The sequence below is a fragment of the Abramis brama genome (assembly GCF_963993115.1).
Source record: "Abramis brama genome assembly, chromosome: 12".
NCBI lineage: Eukaryota > Metazoa > Chordata > Actinopteri > Cypriniformes > Leuciscidae > Abramis > Abramis brama.
This window is the reverse complement of record NC_139974.1, coordinates 10,194,619-10,211,062: the sequence shown is the minus strand read 5'-3', so window position 1 is coordinate 10,211,062 and position 16,444 is coordinate 10,194,619. Positions and strand designations below refer to the sequence as shown.

General features: G+C 37.5%; 2 protein-coding genes across 3 annotated transcripts; one reads left to right on the top strand and one right to left on the bottom strand.

Annotated features, from left to right (window-relative positions):
• Positions 1-1,316: 1,316 nt before the first annotated feature.
• Positions 1,317-3,433, bottom strand: ccdc127b (coiled-coil domain containing 127b). 2 transcript variants are annotated; one of them, XM_084131831.1, is made up of 3 exons: positions 3,321-3,433; positions 2,679-2,810; positions 1,317-2,563 (listed from the first exon to the last, which is right to left on the bottom strand). In XM_084131831.1, the coding sequence occupies exons 2-3, from the start codon at positions 2,797-2,799 to the stop codon at positions 1,881-1,883; spliced, it is 804 nt and encodes a 267-aa protein (XP_083987957.1). In that variant the 5' UTR covers positions 2,800-2,810; positions 3,321-3,433; the 3' UTR covers positions 1,317-1,880. The 2 variants fall into 2 exon arrangements, with proteins under 2 accessions (XP_083987957.1, XP_083987956.1); XM_084131830.1 differs by having other exon boundaries at positions 1,795-2,563; positions 3,139-3,385.
• A 553-nt stretch (positions 3,434-3,986) lies between these two features.
• sdha (succinate dehydrogenase complex, subunit A, flavoprotein (Fp)) lies at positions 3,987-15,653 on the top strand. The gene is made up of 15 exons (XM_084130361.1): positions 3,987-4,093; positions 5,305-5,388; positions 5,596-5,757; positions 6,368-6,511; positions 6,692-6,856; positions 6,933-7,081; positions 7,554-7,678; positions 8,004-8,172; positions 8,366-8,561; positions 9,438-9,609; positions 12,320-12,438; positions 12,602-12,713; positions 13,445-13,575; positions 13,863-13,976; positions 14,857-15,653. The coding sequence occupies exons 1-15, from the start codon at positions 4,034-4,036 to the stop codon at positions 14,941-14,943; spliced, it is 1,989 nt and encodes a 662-aa protein (XP_083986487.1). The 5' UTR covers positions 3,987-4,033; the 3' UTR covers positions 14,944-15,653.
• The last annotated feature ends 791 nt before the right edge of the window (positions 15,654-16,444 follow it).

The window sequence follows — 16,444 nt, the reverse complement described above, 5'->3', positions numbered from 1 at the left end:
GAACTCCGAAACGGAAAAGCGTTATAGATAGAGAAGCTGCAAAGAAGTGCATATAGTTCTAATATGCATATGGTTCTCATAAATGAACCGAGACTCAGCGTATTATCACAGACCTGAGACATATATATCGGCTTATTATTGAAATCATGGCATCTACAAAGTAGGTTGACAGAGTATTACGGCGCGTGGCATCAAACGTACAAACCCCGCCCATTAAATCCAGTCATCCAATCATATCACTGTACGGTTAGATAAAACACTTGCGCCCCTTTGACAGCACACTGGACTGCAATGAAATAAATTAATAAATTAATGTTAGTGTATAATATCATGTGCATTGCATGATTCTTACAAGGGATAATTAAAGAAGTGAAAACGACATAGGAAATTCTAAACAGTCATTTATTTATTTATAACTATATTGTTATTATTATTATTATTATTTTGCTAAATGAAAAACACAATTAACACCCCCTGATTATAATGAAATATGCTGTTAGTACAGATTCCTTATGTTATGTCTGTGTGCTCTTGTTTTGTTAGTTGGACTTTTAGTTTGCCTTTGTTGTTTCCTGTTGTTCCCTCGTTGCTTTTTGATTGTTCTCCAAAAAAAAATAAAGCTGGCTTGCTTGGGTTCAACCTCAACTTTACTTCTGTGGATTTGACAACTTTGCAGTGTTCCCACAGTTTAAACCACATTATCAAAGGTTCAATTCAGGTGTAGTTTAGTTCCATAAAACATTTAATCTCAACAGAAATTTATACTGGACATTTAGACATGGGAGTAAATCATAATCCTGATATTAAAATGTAAACAGTAGTAAAATTAATTTAGTGTCGAAGATACTATAGTGCCAATGGGTCAAAAATATCCTGATTTTTCCTGAAATAATCCCTTGAATGTCCTTTTCTATTTTTGCTCAGTTTCAAGTAAACCCTTAAGTTTTCTCTGCCAGTCTTCAACACAGATGTACGGATGCCCTTCCCATAGGTGGATCTCTCCACTCGATGTTTCAAAAGACCCGGGGTTACGACAGTAACCTATTATTATTGTGGCTCTTGAGCAGGGATGCTGGAATAACTTGATGAGATGAGCCTTTATATTGAGTTGACGTGCTAAACTGGAGGCCATGCTGGTTAACTCTTCCTCTGGAATAACCATGTTGACACATAATTTAATACTTACGGTACAACACTAAGCCACACTGAAATCAGCAGAGGCCAGATCCAGCTATCTTTTATTATTCCCACCATTTCCAGCAGCTCTATTATTCCTTTCAAAACGTGCATTCAGATAATTCATTCTGACTATCGGTAAATTTAAACAGCTTTTATTTTAACCTGCTCATATCTTCCAATTACTTGCTTTGACTGGTTTCAAGAAGACAAAATATTCACTGCAAGCAACAACATGTTTCTATAAATTAGTAGGTGTGGTAGCTTTGTCGTTACACAACTCATATTGGTATGCATACTGTATTTTTTTTAATTATCTTAAACCTAAATTCTTTTAAGGCTTCATGTAATATGTAAGACTAATTTAGCTTGCCTTTAAATATCAAAATAGACTGAATTGAACACAATGCTGTTATTCCTCAAATCTTTTTATGGCTATCCACCCTCAACTTGAAGCCTCAATATTGACTATTAGTCCTAAAAATAGTTTAGGGCCTACAAGTTACAACAGTAAAATATGAGGTATTTTACTCTGTATATGGTATTGAAACTTTCAGTACTGTATGTACAAATTTTAATTTGCTTTTCACAGAAAGAAAGAAATAAAAACCATTTTTAATCTCATTAACTTTATTGCCAATGAGGTAATTTAAAATACAGGTACATCATTTTACTGATATAGATTCACTTCTGTTCTACCAATGTCACTTTTTTGTCTGTATCCCGAGTATAGAAGCCTCAGCTCTCTGGTGTGTCTGAAGTGTGACCTGCAGCTGCCAATATCTGAGATACAGCCACATGAGACTTCCATTCTTCCGTTCATCTGTGTTGAGATACTCTGCACAGCTGCGATCATTCTTAAAAATATCCCTGAGACCGTCCTCCATCTCCAGATGTGCAAGATTTGGCTCTTTGGCCGTACTAACCAGAAGGTCTTTCTCCATCTCCACCCTCCTCGCACGAGGCACCAAAATACTGCAAAAGGCCCTTTGTCTTTCCACCAGCCTGTATTCTACTTCCTTCAGAGCCAGTGAAGCCCTCATCTCTCGCTCTTTTTCCTTTTGCAAAGCCTCGTGGAAGAGGGCGCCGCCAGGTCCTCCGTGACGCAATCTAGATCTCTCGTTTTCTAGAGCTTCACGTTCCAACCTCATGCCTCGACGTTGCTCCTCGAGCTGCTGACTCTGGGATGCCAGGGCTTGACGGTAGCCATGTGCCCGCTGCTTTTCTTTCTCTAGATCAAACTCGAGCTGAACTGTTTCTCTGCGGTTCTCAGAAAGCGTCTGTCGGTACTTCACATCCAGGTCATTCTGGATTGTCTTTACGTTTTTTTCGTACTTGACCTTGGCCTCCTCGATTTCCTTTTGAGTCTCCTTGGACCAGATCCATCCTAGGAATCCATCCCCAGGAGAAAGAAAAAAATTAGTTAAATTAGTTAAATATTTAAGTACACTTAATTAAAACATACACACTAGAAAAGGGCAATAGTGTTGTGTAGTACTTACGAAAGGCAGCGAGCCCCAGCATGGGCACCAGGAAGGCATAGTTCCACTTACTGCTGTCACCGCCATCACCCTGCCTCTCTGGCCTTATATTCCAGTCCTGAGGGTCATTCAGGTTGTTCATGGGGACTGCAGCTGAAAAATAAACACATACTGCTAAATCAAACATATGACCAATATTATAAAAAAGGGAAATGCTAACGTTACTGTAAATACTGTAAACCAAATGCCCATTTGTTTATTTATAATGATGCATAATGAAACTGATGTAGCATTTGCATTTAATTCATAACGAGACATTTGAGCAGCGCGAGACGATATCCTAGTTGAAATATGACACTTCCTGTTTCCACGGCATGCTTTTGCGATTTGTCTAGTTATATTTAACAAATAAAACGTCCCATTAATCATGCAAGCACAATACATGCTGGCAATACAATACTACATCAAATGTCCATGTTACCTTGCCAGTATCCAAAGCACCTGAAGTTGACTTGACCCCCGTTATCAAATAGATTCAAATAGTCGCTATACCATGACAAGGTAAAGCTAACACCTGCGTTAATGTTCTTGGACAAGAATATCGCTTATTTAAAGTGTGAAGACTATATTATATACAGTGGCATTTACAGTAAATAACATCACCCAGTATAAATACATGCTTGACTTTGTTTTCTGCATGACGCTAACAAACAAATCCCCCCCAGCGTGGACAATTATTGGTACGGTCCTCACTGAAGCTGCGAAACTGGTGGGCGATGTCCGATTCGTGAATCATTCGAACCGATTAATTCTTTTGAATAGGATCTTCAATCAGTTGGTTGAGCTCCCGGTTGAACTTGAGCCTTTGTATTTGCTCTGCATGCAACGACCTTTACTGCAATCACGTTTTAAATTAAGTGATAAATGTTCAAAAATATTTTAGTTATAAAAATTACTAAGTAATGGTGTTCAATTATTTGTTTATTATTATTATTATTATGTATCAATTTATCAAGATAAATAAGTCACATTATTTACGATTCGTTTTATCATTCACTATATAATAAGCACTTTTTTATATAATCTTTTATATATATATATATTTTTTAATCAGGAGGGCTACCCACCTGATTAAAGTTTTTTTTTTAATCAGGTGAGCTACAAACTTATTAAAAAAAAAAAAAAAAAAAAAACCTAATCCATTACACTGCAGTAGCTACGCCGCGCCGTGGAGTCAGGGAAAAGACTCACCAAATCTTTTTAACTGTTCGAAAGAACCGATTCGTGGAAATGAGTCAGACTTCCCTGACCGCTTACATCACAGCGTACACGAGCTCCATACACACACACAGGCGTTTTAGACAGAATCAGGCAACATGGCTGCAGTGTGCGCTGCCTCCCGTGTCCTCGGCAAAAAGATTGTGTCATCTAAAGCTGTAAGTCCTCTCAGATCTTGGGCATTCTTTCTATTGTAATGGCATTTAGTCTTTGCATGCCGAGAGTTAAATTGTTTTATACTGAGATGACGCTGTAATCTATTGTAGTCCGTTATGTGTTGGTTTTGTAACCATCATTTGCTGTGTTAGGTAACACTGTTACATAGTATCAGTGTCTTTGTTACATGAGTGAACGCATTATATGATACTGTTTTATTTATGGAGCTTATCCTTTTATCAGTAATACTTAAGAGCTTTAAACCTAGTGTAATTTCATAGAAGTGAAGTTTATATGTTTTGTAATTATGGATCTATTGAAGGTCAAGCTGGCAGCGTTAGCATTAGCCATGCGATACTGGAAGTTCATGTTGTTATTATCGTGAATTCTTCTGAAGTGTTTGAATGCATGATTTTTATTTCATTTCTCATTGACTATGAGAATAAAAACAGACTGCTATGAAAGTTGAATTGTGGCTGGCTATAGTGTTATTATTACAGGCATAACTGACAGCTACAGTCACCTTAAAGTTTGTGGATGTGTTATGGCAATATGTGTCCTACTAATCATAAACATACACGAGCACCGCAAATGGGTTTATCTTATAAGTTCCAATATAACTGCTCAACCTATATTTTGTTAAAATAAAACATAATAATCAGACATCGCACTGTTATGTCACCGATAAAGACCAGCTTACATTTGAGTGCTGTCACTATCTGTATTGTATTGCAGTGATGTTTTGTTACTAAGAGTGAAATACATTTGTGTGTGTTATTTTTATTAATTATTTTAGGTTGCACTTTATTTTAAGGTGACGTAGTTACATTTGACTTACTCAGATAAGTACTGAGTAATATTAATTAACTACATGTACTATAGAGTTAGGGTTTGGTTTAGGTTTAGGGTTAGTTACTTGTAATTATGCATCATTTACTTTTATGTGTTACTACATCACCTTAAAATATAGTGTTACCTAATTACTACATTTATTACTTTATTATACATACAGGGTGAGAAAAAAAAGAAATAATTCAAACAGACAGGAGGTAAAGATGATTATAAATAAATATATGCTCAAGAAAATATGAAGGTAAAGCATTGAAATGTAAACGCATAGATAAACATCACAGATATGATTTTGCTTAGGTTTTAAACTATTGAAAATAAATGTAATTAAAAGCTAATTAAACATTTTTGTTGTTCCATCCAGCTGCCAGCCGTGTGCCAGGCGAGCAACCGCAAATTGCATTTCTCCATCTATGGAAAAAAGGGAGATGCAAAAGTCTCAGATGGTGTAAGTATATATGCTGCTTCCTTGTTTGGTTTCACCAGGTTTCATTTTGCGTGTAGGATCTGGCATTGGCAATTGCATGCATTGCAGGCCAGGCTATTACGTTTCTGTTATAATTCAGTTCCAGTCGTCACGTTAAAGAAGCAAAACTAGATGTCATAGTTGAGTGGCCTCGTGTAATAAATGTGTTTATGGTGTTTGTCTCCTCAGATCTCCACTCAGTATCCAGTAGTAGACCATGAGTTTGATGCAGTGGTGGTGGGAGCCGGTGGCGCAGGGCTTCGTGCCGCTTTCGGTCTGTCGGAGGCCGGCTTCAACACAGCCTGTGTCACCAAACTCTTCCCCACCCGCTCACACACAGTGGCCGCACAGGTTTGGAGATTTCCTCTTGTGTTTCTCGTTATTATTATTTAGTAAATGTGCCTATACCCTCTCATATACTGCAACAGCATAACAATTTATCCTCTGGATGTATACTAGTTTTTACAAATCAGGGTTTGCTGATATTTAATTTAGGAACAATTTAGTTTTTTTTTTTTAAGGACAATGAATAATATGAAGACTAATGCATCAGAATCATGTGTTTTGCTCAGGAAGAGATTGAATGAGAATCAGTCATTTATAACGTCTGAGAGCTGTGCAGGGATTTTCAGTTCAAGAAGTCTAAAGTTCACAAGGCAGCTCAACCTTTGAAACGACACCTCGGATATTCTTACGCCTCTTTGAAAAAACAAAAGACTTGATACATGTGCTCTAATACAAAATTAATATTCTCTGAAAATATGACCATGAATTATGCACTGCCTATTTTTTTTAAGAAAAAAAATATATATATATTTCATATAATATATATATATATATATGGCCTTTGTAAAGGTTAAAAACATGTTATTTAATCAATTTATTCATAATGGCTCACAGCTTATATATATATATATTTATTTATTTATTTTTAACGTTTATTTCTCCCTTTATAAAAAAGGGTGGGATTAATGCTGCATTAGGAAACATGGAGGACGACGACTGGCGTTGGCACTTTTATGACACAGTGAAGGGATCTGATTGGCTGGGAGACCAGGATGCCATTCATTACATGACCGAGCAGGCCCCTGCTGCAGTGGTGGAGGTGAGAGATGGTCACATGACCTGTCACTGTCATTATTGCTTTGAAGGTACTGAGGAAAAATTGGATAAGAAGAATGATTATTGACCTGTTGTTTCCTTGTCTTTAACTCAAACATTACTGTATGACTGATATAGATTGCGATTTCCTCCAGTCTCATCATCGGATGTTATATTTTTTCAGCTGGAAAACTTTGGTATGCCATTCAGCCGTACCGAGGACGGGAAGATCTATCAGCGTGCCTTCGGAGGTCAGAGTCTGAAGTTTGGTAAAGGAGGTCAGGCTCACAGATGCTGTTGCGTGGCAGACAGGACGGGTCACTCCCTTCTTCACACACTCTATGGACGGGTGAGTGAGATTCTGAGAGTCAGCTTGAACTGGAACACCTGTTGAGCCCTGTCTGATTGTGTCTGTTGGTGTCTAGTCTCTGAGGTATGATACCAGTTACTTTGTCGAGTATTTTGCCCTGGATCTGCTGATGGAGGATGGAGAGTGTAAGGGGGTCATTGCACTATGCATGGAGGACGGATCCATCCACCGTTTCAGATCCAAGAACACGGTTATTGCCACTGGGTAAGAGAAATGATCTAGTTTTCTGTCTCAGTGTTATTTTTGTATTATGTATATACTGTTATAGTATTTATTGATTACATAATAAATATAGATTTTATTTTTACATTTTAATTTCAGTTTTAACAATTTCTATGTATTTTAGTGAACTTATATTCATCTAATATTTATATTATATTTATTTCAGTTCTTTTCAGAAAGCTTTTACTTACAGTTGTTATTAATTGCATCTTTTAAGTTTGATTGGTTTGTTGGAAAACTTTGGTAGTTCGTGTTTGTTTACCAAATTAATAATAAAAGATTTTAAGCTATAATTATTATTTTAAAAATCATTTATTTGTAATATTTATATAATTGTATATTTTATTAATAATTTAATAATTTATTTAATTATTATTATTGGTAAAGTATGAGGTTGTACATATTATTAATAAAGTGTGTGCAAATAAAGAGATTTATCTAATTTTCTCTGCAGTGGTTATGGCCGCACATACTTCAGCTGTACATCAGCCCATACGAGCACAGGAGACGGTAATGCCATGGTGACACGTGCGGGTCTGCCCTGCCAGGATCTTGAATTTGTTCAGTTCCACCCCACAGGTAAGCTTATTTCTTTTATAAGCCTGGAAAAGTTCTCTAGATTACTTTCACTGTCAAAGCATCATAAATCTTTTCCACTGATTGTGAAGAAATGGTTTACTCAAGTTGCTTCTTCAGTATAGTTTACAACATGATTGTCTCACATGTCACATTAGTTTTGTCTATCTATTTGTTATCTAGCTAGTAGTTATATATTACATGCATGGTTATACTATTTCTTTGCTGTGTTTACATGCATCTATGTTGATACTTGATGATCTGAGTTCCAGATGCCTTCAGCCAACCTGTGACTGGTTTTAAATGACCTATGATGTAATCCCCTTAGGTATCTATGGAGCCGGTTGCCTGATCACAGAGGGTTGCCGTGGAGAGGGAGGAATCTTAATCAATAGTGAAGGCGAGAGGTTCATGGAACGTTATGCGCCCAATGCCAAAGATTTGGCCTCTAGGGATGTGGTCTCACGGTCCATGACCATTGAGATCAGAGAAGGAAGGTATAAAATACTTAATTTTTTCTATAATAATAATCTGCTATTTTGTGCCCACAACAGAGTCACCATTTTTCTGCTTATATAATGAATCGCAAGTTTTGTTTTTCACTTCACTTGCACAGACAGTACGTGATTGATTGAAAAAATGTATGGTGTTAACTTTCTAAAAAAAGAGTTTCCCCCATTTTTCCACCAGAGGTGTTGGGCCAGATAAAGACCACGTCCACCTGCAGCTCCATCATCTTCCACCCCAGCAGCTCGCCGCTCGCCTGCCTGGCATCTCTGAAACCGCCATGATCTTTGCTGGAGTGGACGTCACAAAAGAGCCCATCCCAGTGTTACCCACCGTCCACTACAACATGGGTGGCATCCCCACCAACTACAAGGGACAGGTATTCTGCCCATTTTCACCATCACTTTAACTACTGCTCATCTTAGGTTAGGAATTGGAACAAACTCCGAACCCTTAAATTAGGGTTCAGTTAGCGATTTCTGAGAAACGCTGTTGAAAGTGGATCGGACCGAGCAGCACAACACACTTGTAGCCAATCAGCAGTAGGGGGCGTGTCCTCTCGTGATGGGGGAGGAGAGAGTAAGCGCAAGAGGGAGATTTGAAGAAAGACTGTAGACAGAGAGATGGTTGAGAGACATTACAAAAAAGAGAAAAGGTCAGAGGAATATCACTGGAAAAAGAAGGGTTATGATCAGGCAAGAGCTTTAGGACCCGCATTAATATTAGAAAATATTCTTGTTTAATGCTACAAAATATTTCTATTTCCAATAAATGCTGTATGTATCACAGATTCCACAAAAAATATTAAGCAAAACAACAAATGTTTTCAACATTGATAATCATAAGAATCATAAGAAATGTTTCTTTTCTTGAGCACCAAATAGGCTTATTAAAATGATTTCTGATGGATAATGTGACACTGAAGACTAGAGTATTAAATTATAAAATTCAGCTATTCCATTATAGGAAAAAATTACATTTTTATATTATTACAATAGAAAGTTAATGTAAATTGTAATAATATTTCACAATATTACTCTTTTAATGTATTTTCGACCAATTAAATGCAGCCTTGATGAGCATAAGAGACTTATTTCACTAACATGAACAATTTTAGTGACCCCAAACTTTTGAAAGATACTGTAAGTGTACATTAATATTACATTTGATTAATTAAACACAAATGTTACAGTCACTGTTTCCATTCTACTCTTATGAGAACATAATGCTAATATCCTGTCTGTAATCCTCGCAGGTCATCACCTATCAGGATGGAGAGGATAAGGTGGTGCCAGGCCTGTACGCCTGTGGCGAGGCCGGCTGTGCATCGGTGCATGGTGCCAACCGCCTGGGCGCCAACTCACTGCTGGATCTCGTTGTGTTTGGACGCGCTTGTGCCCTGACTATTGCTGAAGTAAACACTCCAGGTAGCTTCATAACACTCAGAAATCATGAAGGAATGCTCCAAATTGAAGAGTGCCCTTTATTATTCGTTTATTTATATTTTCTAAAAACTATTAAAGGGGTGGTATAATGCCCTTTTCACAAGATGTAAAATAAGTATTTGATGTCCCCAGAGTGTGTATGTGAAGTTTTAGCTCAAAATACCCCACGGATATTTTTATATAGCATGTTAAAATTGTCACTTTTTGAGGGTGAGCAAAAACGCACAGTTTTTGTTTCTGTTCCTTTAAATGCAAATGAGCTGCTGCTCCCGGCACAGAGGGCGGAGCTTCAAGAGCTTGTGTCCTTTTACCTCACACAGACATGCATTGAAAATTTCAAAAACTTTTAGCCTTTTATGTTCAAACCGGAGTCAGACAATGATGGAGAGATTTAAGAAGAAGTGACAACATGTAGAATGCAATACGACATTTCTAAATGGTTAGTTGATGAATTTATGTAGCTAATGTGTAGTTATCTTCTAGTCATTGATTAGCATATTGTGTCATGATAACCTATAAATCGTGTTTCCGGGGGCGGGGTTTATGGAAATTGTATGGTTTGTGGCTGTAGTACTCGAGTCCAGTCCAGTCTTGGACTCGAGACCGTTTGGACTCGGTCTCGGACTTGTCTTGGACTCGCTGGCACTCGGACTTGTCTCGGTCTCAGCCACTGGTCTTGCCAAATATGGCTTTTGGTCTCGACCAAGTCCAGGTGTCTTGATTATGTTCCCAGTAAGCACACATAGCCTACTTCGCCGCGATATTAAAACAAAATATTATTGGAGGGAAAGTGAAACACTGGCCACCTAATAACTAACGATGGGCATTTCAGCTCTTTTTCTTGAGCCGACTCAGCTTTTGACTCACAAACGGCTCTTTAAAAAAATAAATGTTTAAAGCTGCCGTCGGCAACATTTTTTTGATCCTATTCAGTGAAATCGACACTATAATCTGACAGAACAACATAAATAAGGTGGTTTTAGAAAAAAAACAGAGCTTCTAACTCCACCTGGAGCGTGTTATTTGTTTTGCAAAAATCCACCGCTCCCGGATCATCGGGTCCAATCAGCGCAGGGGGGTGTGAGATCTGACTGTCGATCACAGGTCGTGCACACGCCACAGATCCCACTCCCCCCTCGCGCTGAGTCGCGCACGTTACAATATCACATGCACACGCCTGAAGTTCGCAGGTGTGTTGGATTGTACGACGCGTGATGGCGGAGAGAAAATCTACTAACAAGCTTCCAATTCCTCGGTTATTGCTATCTATGGGTAGATTAGCCAGGGCAGCCTACCTCCGAGTCCATGGTGTTAATCGATGCTGAAGAGACGGACGCGTTCACAGAAAACATGGTGCACACGCACTGACGAGCACAAACTCGATGGGAGGGTGCTCGCTGGTAGTGGGGGAGGGGCATGAGAGTTGTAAACATTCAAAATTTTGGCTAAGTCGACCCAATCTGCCAGACTTGCCGACTGCAGCTTTAAATAAACTCACTGAATATCCACCGCTAGTGCAACGTGAATATTCACATTTTTAATTGTCCATAACAACCCAAAAACTTGCCTGCTTGCCTTGCACATCTAATTAATGGGCAAAGTTTTCTGACTTTTTTTTTCTTACCTTCTTTTTTTTTTTTGATGTGGATGTTATTGAGCTTGTAGAAGTTTAGCTCTTGCGTTCTTCTGAACATCTCGCTGAATGACATCTGAACATTGCCCGATGTAATTTCTGATCATATCACTCCATAATCTGCCTCTCTTTTAAATGCCTATTCCACAAGTGGTAGGCTCCAATGACTGGCTGTTTTAAAATATAGTTAATATCGAAACAAAATAACCCAGGCAGTCTCATCTACGAGACGTTTAGGCCTCCTCCAATAGTACTGACAGCTGGGCTCATAGCTTGCTGGTTTGCTTAGTGGCAAACTTTTTTCATTTGATTGGTTCAACCGACGCCCGAATTTAATTCAAATATTATTTTCGTCACGTCATCCGCCGATCCCTGGTTTATCCGCATCTCTAGTGTGTGTGTGTGTGTGTGTGAGTTGGCTCGGCCCTCCCTCATGCAGTTTAACTGGTTGACATTGCGTGTATGATTGACAGGAACAGAATGTGAGGCTGATCAGACAGTTGAAACGAATGTGTATGCGCCTTTAGGCCTATATAATTATTTTTTTGTTGTTCTTTGAATTAGTCAATTATTTTAAATAAAATTAAAATCATTCATTATTTCATTATTACATAATGATTTAATATCTATAGGCTATATCTTTAGCAGACTTTTTTTCCCTGTCCTGGACTCGGTCTTGACTCGGACTCGAACCTCTTTGGACTTGGTCTTGACCTGGACTCGACTAGTCCTGGACTTGGACTTGTCTTGGACTCGACAAAGGTGGTCTTGACTACAGCCCTAGTTTGTGATGTCACTAACCCGGGAGGAAGCTTGTGTAGTCCTTACCAGCCGTTTGTTGTAGTCCTTAAAAAGCAATTTCTTTCAAATAAAATATCTCCCTTTGCTTTGAACTTTGAGCACTGTAACTTTGCAGTTGTTGTTTATGCACAAACAGCAACATTACACACTAACTAAAGTTAGAAAAGTGAAATCATAATCAACCACCCCTTTAATACTTTTTAATAGTATTCTACAATCTGTTAAAAAATTGTGTGATATTTTTATCCTGTCACATAGGAGAGAAGCTTTCCCCTCTGAAACCCAATGCAGGAGAGGCATCTGTCGCCAATCTGGACAAGATCCGTTTTGCTAACGGCAGCACCAGAACCTCAGAAATCAGGCTCAACATGCAGAAGGCACGTCACCTCACTGGAGTTCTTCAGTTCTTAAAAGAAACGCAATATTTATAGACTCATCAAATAGCAATTTGACTGTTTAGACTTTGAAGCCTCATCTTATGATCTCCAGTGGTCATTATTATATTTTTATTTTAATTTAATTTCTGTTTTTCTTTCTCAGACCATGCAGACTCACGCTGCCGTGTTCCGCACAGGAGACGTCCTGAAGGAGGGCTGTGAAAAGATGGACTCCGTTTACAAGTCGCTGGATGACATCAAGACATTTGACAGAGGTCAGAGAAGACTGGCACAGGAGAAATTAAATCAATTAAAAGTTCAATACCTCCAAAAAACACTAACATACACTACAGCTCAAAAGTTTGGGGTCGCTAATATCTTTAATAAGAAATGATTAAATAATAAGATAAGATAAGAAATTAATACTTTTATTCTCCAAGGATGCATTAAATTGATCAAAAGTGACAGTAAAAACATTTATAATGTGACAAAACATCATTTTAAATAAATGCTGTTCCTTTGAACTTTCTATTCATGAAAGAATCTTGAATAAATGTATCACGGTTTCCACATAACTATTTAGCAGTTTTTTAACATTGAAAATAATAAGAAATGTTTTTTGAGCAGCAAATCAGCATATTAGAATGATTTCTCAACGATCATGTGACAATGAAGACTGGAGTAATGATGCAGAAAATTCAGCTTTGCATCACATTAAAATGGAAAATTTTACATTTTTCAAAATGTAATAATATGTCTCAATAGTTTTTATATTTGTTCAAATGTATACTGTCTTGATCAGCATAAGAGAATTTTAAAAAATGGACCCCAAACTAGCCAGTCTATTTGCTAATGAGAAATTTTTTGAATTAGAATTGGAGTTTAGAAACTTTGAATTTCGTTGTTCATTTGATAACCTTCATTACTGTACAAAAAAGTTGTGTTATCTCTGCAGTATGATGGTTCTTATTGCATTGTACACTAAATTCATCTTTTATGTCTTCAGGCATTGTGTGGAACACTGATCTGGTGGAAACTCTGGAGCTGCAGAATCTGATGTTGAACGGAGTGCAGACGATCGTCTCTGCTGAGGCCCGTAAAGAGAGCAGGGGCGCTCACGCTCGCGAGGACTTCAAGGTCAACTTTCTGAAACCAGCATGCTTGTCTAAGGACAACAATATTTTATACCATTAACAGAGCCATAATAAAGTTTTTTGATTTTTGTGCTCTGTACATTTGTCTAACTTTGACATCTTATCTATTATAAAATAGAATACAGTATATAGTGTATTCATTGACATGGAATGTTACTTTCAGTTATTTGTAATCTGGTTTTGCAGCTTTGTAGGAATCATAGTGTTAAAGACACAACTGTTGATAATGTTTGTGTTTTTAATGTTTCTGCTTCCTTGTTCTTGTTACAGGACCGTGTGGATGAGTACGACTATTCCAAACCCCTGCAGGGACAAGTGAAGAAGCCTTATGAACAGCACTGGAGGAAACACACACTGTCCTACGTGGATCCCAAGACAGGAAAGGTAAATATATAATGGATTCGGTTCCTTTGTTCACATTTAAAGTGCCTCTGTTATCCTTTTTTCAAATATTACCTTTCATGCAGTTTGTTATTTAGCTGTTTGTGAATGTAAAATGTTTTAAAGATCAAAGTGCATTACAAATAAAGTTATTATGTCCTTAAAAATATTGATTCTGAACTGCTGAAACGAGTCGTCAGCAATTCCAGTCTCATTTCCTGTTACGTCCCTACATAACAATGTAACAAATTTGCATAATGCCAGACTATGGTCTTCATTGGCTGCTCATGAACAACGTCTACTTTGACCCTCAAACACTCAAGTTTTAGCTGAGACTGGAAAAGTTTGGTTCGTGTTATCAACATGTCGAGAAGACGCTGTTTTCAGCGCCGTGAATCCACTTTGCATGCTCTTAAAAAGGATAAGGACTCATGCTGGAATTGATACGGTAAAAACTGACGCCATTGTTCGTATTACTGTGTATCAAGTGCTGAGGAAGCCTCTGGAGCTGAAATCCAGATAGGGTAATGAGCATATCGTTTCTGACACGCGCTTTAAGCGGTAGACCAATCACAACAGACTGGGCCGTCTGACCAATCAGAGCAGAGAAAGCTTGCGGTAAGGAGGGTTTTGGAGAGACTGAATCTCGAACAAACTGTTTTCAGGCTCTTTGAGAAATAAGGTGATGTGCAATGTATAATATGAGAAAATTAAAGTGTTTTCGACCTTTGATGCATGTAAACCTATTGTAGGAGATCTCCAAAACAAAATTAGAAACCTTTAAAATAGCATAATAGGGGCACTTTAAATCTGTCTTGTGAGTCTGCATAAAGGAAGAAAACATCCATTCATATGAGCTAACATGAACAAACGTGTGTTTCAGGTTACTCTGGAATACAGACCTGTGATTGATCACTCTCTGAACGCAGAAGAATGTGCTGCCATTCCCCCTGCTATCCGTTCCTATTAAACACATCCTGGTATACTCCAGCTGACTCCGCCCTTTTGCTTATTTATAATCGGCCAATAAATAAATGAAGGAATATCTTGCGTTTGACAGGCTACACTTCATTTAAATGTGATCACAATACTACTCACTGAAATATCAGAGCAAATGACAAGCTACAGTAGTCAGACTTCCTGTTACTGTAACTGTTCTGTTAACAATAATGGCTGTGTGATTCTCTGAAACGCATCCATCCCATTTGCTCTACACTGCTGGCAAGTAAATCATTAAATATTTAATGCTTAAATGTTGAATTCTTGTCATAATGCAGTCAAGAAGCATTTGCACCTTGTGGAAAATAAATTTAAGTAGTTAGATCCTTACTTAACAGTTTGTGGTGCTAATGTAATGTCCGGTTTCACGTGTATTTGACCCTGGTGACCTTTGCTTCTCAAAATATACTCACAACTCATCTGTATATAAAGTACATCTTGCATGTTCTGTTTTGTAGGTTCTGTTTAAACTCAATAAAGATGATCCGGACTATAATGATTGTGCCTATGATATTGACCGACATGTTTTGGTGTTCACTAGAGAGAGAAAATTTAACGCATTACAAGTTACGTGAGTTAGGTAATCAGATTACTTTTTTCAAGTAACTAGTAAAGTCACGCAAAATGCAATGTAAAATGCAAACTCAATATTATGCAAATAAATTAAAATGTTAAACAACACACATATACTTTGTGTATTTAATCTCACTTTTTTAACCAATGTCTTTGCTGCTGACCTTCAATGATCCAATTCAACCATACTAATAAGCAAAAATGACTTTATATAAACAATGCTTGTGCCATTTTTTGTTGTTGTTTATATTGCTGATGTAATAGTGTTTATCTTTCTTCTCCTGCATCCTACTACCTACATCTGAAAGGTTTGTTTGAGTTGTGCAGATACTTGAGCAATGAAAAAGTAATTACATTGCAATTAAATCTAAATGCATGTATGTTTGACTGTAGTAGAGTACTCTTGCCTGTGGATGGCAGCTGAGTTCACAGAAAAGCTTAGGCACTAGTTATCTTGGCAAACTTCAGTGGCAAGATTGTGTTCGTTTATTTATACACCATTTTGAAAAACATAATGTATGAAGATAAATGAAGACTTAACATGATGAATAAGTGTGAGGGACAAACCAGAATTGAGTGTTCATAGACATGCTATGATGTGTGAACACATTATCATTCTATCAAACAAAAGACTTAGTAGTTTAGATGCACCAATGATGTATATTTACATTATTGTAATGTAAGCCGCTGCTTAAAATGGGTGGGGTCGGTAAGATTTATTCATGTTTTTAAAGAAGTCAAGTAAGAAGTCTTTTTTTGCTCATGAAGTGCATTTATTTGATAGAAATACAGTAAATTCAGTCTCACATTATCCTTCAGAATATGTTCAAATATGTTGAAAAGTTTTGCTACCAAATATTTTGTGTAATGTAGTGGTGTTGTTTTTTCAGGATTCTTTG

Bases quoted from the DNA above. Each gene is read 5' to 3' on its own strand.
- ccdc127b (XM_084131831.1), bottom strand. From the start codon at position 2,799: ATGAACAACCTGAATGACCCTCAGGACTGGAATATAAGGCCAGAGAGG. The intron at 2,564-2,678 runs GTAAGTACTACA...ATGGATTCCTAG, and splicing joins GCTGGGGCTCGCTGCCTTTC to GATGGATCTGGTCCAAGGAG.
- sdha (XM_084130361.1), top strand. From the start codon at position 4,034: ATGGCTGCAGTGTGCGCTGCCTCCCGTGTCCTCGGCAAAAAGATTGTG. The intron at 7,082-7,553 runs GTAAGAGAAATG...TTTTCTCTGCAG, and splicing joins AACACGGTTATTGCCACTGG to TGGTTATGGCCGCACATACT. The intron at 12,714-13,444 runs GTCAGAGAAGAC...TTATGTCTTCAG, and splicing joins CATCAAGACATTTGACAGAG to GCATTGTGTGGAACACTGAT.